Raw genomic sequence first — 6,398 nt, 5'->3', positions numbered from 1 at the left:
AACGGCTAGCGCCGATAGCCCTCGTGTAGCTTTTTGCGAAATTCAAAACCAAACCAAGACAGATCTTTTGGAGGTGTTTTCGAGGTGGTTGGGGAAAACAATTGGTGGGATTTTGTTAATTTATTTAGTTGGCAACCACATAATATGTTTCTGTATGTTTATTAAGTATTAATTTCTAATGGTTTATTTCGATTCTAGCCGGTTTATCATTCACCTCAGACTATAATTCAATTTATTAGTTTATCAAATAAAGTTTTGTTTTCTGAATTAAAAAAAAAAATTACACATTTCACACTCTCCTCTATCTTCAACACACCATACTAAAAATGTTTTGAACTTATTCTTTAACTGGCAGGTAGAGAACGAAGATGGAAATTGTCAACAGGACTACAGAGATACGGTGATTACAAATAACAGCAACTCAGAAAGAGGTATGTACTGAGGAAATAGGAAGGAGATTAAAATATACAAATACTAGAAGCCTGTGTAGAGTACATAGAAGACGTCAGAACTAGGAATAACATATTGAAAAGGATTCAATGCTATTATTTTAAAAAAACAAAACAAAGACATTTGCAATGGTGATGACAAGTAACTTCAGATAAATGTTTTTTTTATTGAACCCGATATTCGTCTTATGTCTATAGACTTGTGTTCCCTTTTATGACAAACATGGACACCCTCCACTCCTATTTTTTTTTGCTTAAAAATTGCTTTATTTTCCCTTTTATATAAAATACTATTTAGTGAAATATTAACATTGTATTTCTACTCCCTGTAGAACATTTAACAGCTTAGTAAAGTGTAATGTAAATTAAATGAACCTGTTATTGTTTATCGTACACAATATTTGTAAACGTTTTTTACAGATGATTTCAATGTGATGGTTAACGAAAAGAATTCAGTCATCCAGTCAAATAACTTGTTGCCAACCAATGACTCTCTCAATTGGCAGAACAGCTCCAATGTTCCCAAACTTTCCATTTCATACGAAGAAATACCAAATGGGCATGAAGAAAGCCCATGTGATCTTCTAGATCCTGAAGGAGCCACTAGGGGGAGATTGGAACGGTCAGAAAGCACATTGACACCATCAACCCAGGATAAACCTAGAGAAACTGGAATGAGACGCGTAGCATCCTGTCCAGGTTACTGAAGCTATAATTATAGAAGTAAAAACTCAAATTAATGTTAATTATGCATTAATTAGATTATTACTTTTAAGTAGTAATAAGTTGATGCGCATACTTATGAGTTTGATAAAGATATTATTGTAGTTTTTCTAAACGTTAATAACTTTGCATAATTGCAAGACACAATTCCCCGTTTGACAAGTTTGTGGCCAGTAGTTTACCAATGTTTGAAAATTATATTTCTGTTAGTCAGAAAATTTGAATGATCCTCAAAGGTACATTTTTGCTAATCAGTTAGTAAGCACTAGTTAGGCCTACTTTTTTTGCTTCTTTACAAATACAATATTTGGTAGTTTTAGGATATTTAAACAAATGTATTATCTCACGTACACTTTGTCATTTCTACATATACTACTATTTCTGTCTCTAAGGGATCACACACAAAAAATATATGTTTTTTTTAAACTTTGTTAATAACATTTAGGGTGTGAATTATATATCAGTATTTAAAAATATACTCAAGTCAGTTCAAAGTGTAAAAAATTCTGTATAATTTTTGTTTTGGAAACAGAACAACGAGTAGATAAGAATCCAGACCCTGTGATGGAAATATGTGACATTCCTGTGAAGATAGCTGACCTTGGCAATGCTTGTTGGGTGGTAGGTTTTGTCTCTGTATTTCTTCTGTGTTTTAAAACATTTTTTAAATAAACATTCCACCAGTTAAATAAGCAGAAACACATTTTGTGAATATTTAGCCGATAAATATGTTGAGATAGCTGACCTTGGCAATGCTTGTTGGGTGGTAGGTTTTGTCTCTGTATTTCTTCTGTGTTTTAGAACATTTTTTAAATAAACATTCCACCAGATAAATAAACAGAAACAAATTTTGTGAATATTCAGCCGATAAATATGTTGAGCTAACTAGGGTCCTAAGTTTGGGATTTTATAGTAGTGGGGAAAATAAACTTACCAAGTTAATTGTTAGCTTTGCTGGTTCTTGTATATTGAAATATTTTATTTTCTACAAATTACGATTAAAAACTGGCCCTAAAGTGAACATATTTCCCACCAGCATCACCACTTCACTGAAGACATTCAAACTCGGCAGTACCGCTGCTTGGAAGTCTTGCTAGGGGCTGGGTATGGTCCTCCCGCCGATATTTGGAGCACTGCTTGTATGGTGAGTTAAACACTTTTATTTGAAATACTTATTTTATAAATACTAATTAGCTTGTAAGAGGATTTCTCACGTTTTGAAAGAATGAGACATGGTGGTTAAGAGAATCGACTCGGATTTCGCACCTTTTGAAAGAATGAGGCATGGCAGTTAAGGGAATCGACTCGGATTTCGCACCTTTTGAAAGAATGAGGCATGGTGGTTAAGGGAATCAACTTGGATTTCTCACCTTTTGAAAGAATGAAGCATGGTGGTTAAGGGAATCGACTCGCAATCTGGGGGTTATGGGTTCAAATCATCATAACCAAACATGCTCATCCCTTTCAGGTGTCGGGGTGTTATAATGTAATGGTCAATCCCACTATTCGTTTGTAAAAGAGTGTATCCCAAGAGTTGGTGGTGTTGACTAGCTGGCCTCCTTCTAGTCTATCACTGCTAAATTAGGGATGGCTAGTGCAGATCGCCCTCGAATAGCTTAGCTTGTACAAAATTTGAAACAAAACAAATTGAAAGAAGGTGTACCTTTAATGTTATGAAGACTAACCCTAGAATGCTGGGTTTTGTTCTGTTCTTTTTGTAATCAGTTTTAATACAGTATCATAAGTTTCGTGTTTTACAGTGCAAGCATGTTTCGTTTTTGAAGCTCATTGTTTTACCTTCTGCATTATATATGACTATCCGTGGCTAGAGAGATCTCTGTTAACTTGATGACTTATAATAACTCCTTCGTGTATGTATTAGCAGTTGTAATAAAAGAAAGCTGTTCAACTGAAGATGGTGACAGTATAAGTCTCTCTCATTATGGTTGAAGTGTGAAATGGCAAATGAATTAACATTCAAAAATCAAATATCTACGTTGCGAGAGTACTCGTGGACAGTTTCTAAAAACCTTTTTTTTTTTTGTGGTAAAGAAAACATAATGTAATTTTTTGATTTCGTGGTTCAACATGCTGCTGTAATGTTATTTCTGTTTGGATACTTGAGTACAGTAGCTATTCGTACTATTAATCTGATTTAGTTACAAAGTCTTTCTTTTAAGAGGAGAGTTCTCCATACATAATTATTTTTCGCATTTACTTCTTAACAATAACTTTCAACGTATACTTATTTTCTCATTGAATGTTGTTTACTATACAGGCTTTCGAGCTGGCTACTGGTGACTTTCTTTTTGAACCCCATTCTGGTGAGGACTACTCCCGAGACGAAGACCACCTTGCCCATATTATCGAGCTCTTAGGGGATATCCCAAAACACATTGCTTTCTCGGGACGATATTCGCGAGAGTTCTTCACTAAAAGAGGTAACCATTTACTACTTTTCAGCTTTTGTTCCCATGGGATGAAGCAAAAAAAAAAAAGGTAAACTCTATGTTGTCCCACATCTTCTATACCTGGTGGGACGATAAAAATCCCAAATTGCATCATTCTCTTCAATGACCTCTTGTTTTATTAAGTATTTAAACTTTACGTCTAGTTAATGCTCTAAACAACTGGAAATTCATAGAAACACTGATAGGAATAAAGTTTTTTTAGGAGATGTTGATTGCCAGTATATACTTTCGTGGTAATATCTCGCTCATATTTAACTACATACAAAAAGTTATTGCTACTAAAGCAAGTAAGAGATGTTTTTTGTTAGGTTTGTGTCTTTTAAACTTACATAAACATGGAACGTTTGAATGTATTAGTAACACAGCCTGAATTTATTTGTATGTTATCATGTAGTTCAGTCAGTGCTCGCTAGATGGCACTATAAATGCTCTTTGTTCTTGTCCCTGTCAGATTTATTCTGAATGATGTATTATAAACACTGGAGAAGAGCATTCCTATTCTTTATTGTAGTTTCATTGAATATATATATATATCACCTTTAAATCCAGACGTTTATTTATTAAGTATATTTTGTGCAGAAATATAATAACAGTTCATTAAATAACCTTTGTTTCATAAATATAGAACTATAGGTTAAGAAAAGTAATAAAAAAACTGACAACAAAAATCTGACATGGAAGGAGTTAAAAAAACAACCACAACTGGTAAAGAATACTTTAACAAAATACTTACGGTTTGATCAAAGACTTCCATTTACTTATTACAAAGGCTGTCTACTCTCTCTTCTTCAGGAGAGCTTCGGCACATTACAAAGTTGAAACCTTGGGGACTTGCAGAAGTTCTTACAGAAAAGTATGACTGGGATGTCTCGGAAGCTCAATCTTTCACCGACTTCTTGACACCGATGTTAACCTACGATCCCAATCTGCGAGCCAAAGCCAGCGACTGTCTGAAACACACGTGGTTGAAATCTTGATTGTCGGTCTGTGTAGTCTTTGTTTCTCTTTATGCTCCTCCTAACGTGGGGAATTTTTTTTTAGTTCTGTGGATTCCTCATACATGTAGCCATCCACATCTTTAGTGCTCTGGTATTTTTGCTCGAAAGAGGATCATCGTGTTTTCAAGCTACGGCCTTTGATTCCCCCATGCAGGATCTCAGAATAATGTATTTAAGACTACTTCCCCACGAGTGCACCTCTTGGACTCTTGACTAAGTATGTGGACGTGTGTATGTGTGTGTGTGATATTGTGCAGTACTCTGGATAACAGTGATCTTGTCTCTTGTTGAATGGTGCTGTCCAACCCTGTAGCAACCATTGCTAACAAAAAACAATACAAGAATTTAGCAGCATTAGGTTAAAAGTCCTTGCAGCACACCCAATAATATATATATATATATAAGTACCTTTGTTGTGTTCTGTTCTAAGTTTACAAAGTATTTGGATAGCTAAATTGAGAAAATAGTAGCTGAACAAAAGATGAGTTTTAATTTTTAAATTAAAATAATTATTAATTTCTTATAGAGCATTCTAAAGATATTTTAAGTTTCAGGTAATTTTGAACTTTGTGCATATTCTTCAAGTATTTCTTATCTTGTTTCTCTAGTGGAATTTAGCTAAAGAAAAACTGTCTTGTAGAGTTAAATCTTCAAGAAAGAAGACACTAAAACAACTGTTTATTCTCTCAATAAAGAATAAAATCTTTTACTGTTTTCTTCCAGTATTGTCTTACTGTTTGTCTTTGTACACTCTGTACTGGAGTAAATTCATCAATACATATATCCAAATGACACACTATTACAGTAATAAAAAATGTTTAAATATACATATATATATATTAGGAAGATAATTGTTGCAAAAAAACGTTTCGACCTTAATGACCAGTTATGAAACGTATGAATGACAGCACAAACGATGAAAATGAGAAAAAATATGTCCAAATAATTGAAAAAAAAAACACTTTGGGATAAAAAAATTCTCTCTATAAAAAAGGAAATATAATTTCTGAATTATTTGTGCTGAAAATGATTCATTTTTTTTAAATATATGGCCACACTAAAAACGATCCTTGAAAAGTTTTTTATCCATCATTCTAAATTGAGATCGTTGAACTAACGTGATGAAAAATTATTAATATTATTTGATTTTTAATTTTAATTTTAAAATCCAATATAAACAATAGTAATACGAATTATGGAAAAAACCTGCGTGTACTTTTAATACGATTATAACTATGTACTTAATATCACATAATCAAGGTTTTTAAGGTTGTAATTTTTTTCAAGTGTTGCTTTTATTTTTCTTTAGATTTTTCTAATATTAAAAATCGGGAATTTGATATCCGTGGTGGGCACAAAACGGATAGCCCATTATGTTACTTCGTGCTTAACAAATTCGTGTTTAATTTGAACAAAGTTTACTGACATTCTACGACATAACTGAAATTAACGTACACTACTAAAGTCTTTTAATTAGTAATGTATAAATTCTAATAATAATGAAAGTAGCAGAATGGAGGGATGTAATTGTTAAAGCCATTATCTTAATATTTTTTTAAGTTAAAGAATATGAGGTAGTAAGTTATATAAAATAAAGATAAACTTATGTAAATTTATAGCAATTTCTCAAGTAGAAACAGCGTTCTGGTTTGTAGCGTCCCCTGGTGGGATAGTGTACTGTCTTACAACACTAAGTTCCAGGGGTCGATTTCCCACGGTGGACAAAGCAGATAACCTGTGTGACTTTGCTCTAAAGC

At 33.1% G+C, this 6,398-nt stretch overlaps 1 protein-coding gene across 1 annotated transcript in view; it reads left to right on the top strand.

Moving 5' to 3' along the window:
• Window positions 1–5,338, top strand: part of LOC106468750 (SRSF protein kinase 3-like) — a 23,733-nt gene extending 18,395 nt beyond the window's left edge. The window contains exons 9-14 of the mRNA XM_013929193.2: window positions 356–431; window positions 870–1,148; window positions 1,705–1,793; window positions 2,209–2,316; window positions 3,451–3,613; window positions 4,436–5,338. Coding sequence (XP_013784647.2) covers window positions 356–431; window positions 870–1,148; window positions 1,705–1,793; window positions 2,209–2,316; window positions 3,451–3,613; window positions 4,436–4,620 — 900 coding nt within the window. The 3' untranslated portion in view covers window positions 4,621–5,338. The remainder of the gene's footprint in view (window positions 1–355; window positions 432–869; window positions 1,149–1,704; window positions 1,794–2,208; window positions 2,317–3,450; window positions 3,614–4,435) is intronic.
• The last annotated feature ends 1,060 nt before the right edge of the window (window positions 5,339–6,398 follow it).

Source organism: Limulus polyphemus, unplaced genomic scaffold, assembly GCF_000517525.1.
Source record: "Limulus polyphemus unplaced genomic scaffold, Limulus_polyphemus-2.1.2 Scaffold3145, whole genome shotgun sequence".
Taxonomy (NCBI): domain Eukaryota; kingdom Metazoa; phylum Arthropoda; class Merostomata; order Xiphosura; family Limulidae; genus Limulus; species Limulus polyphemus.
This window is presented reverse-complemented; position numbering and strand designations above follow the sequence as displayed.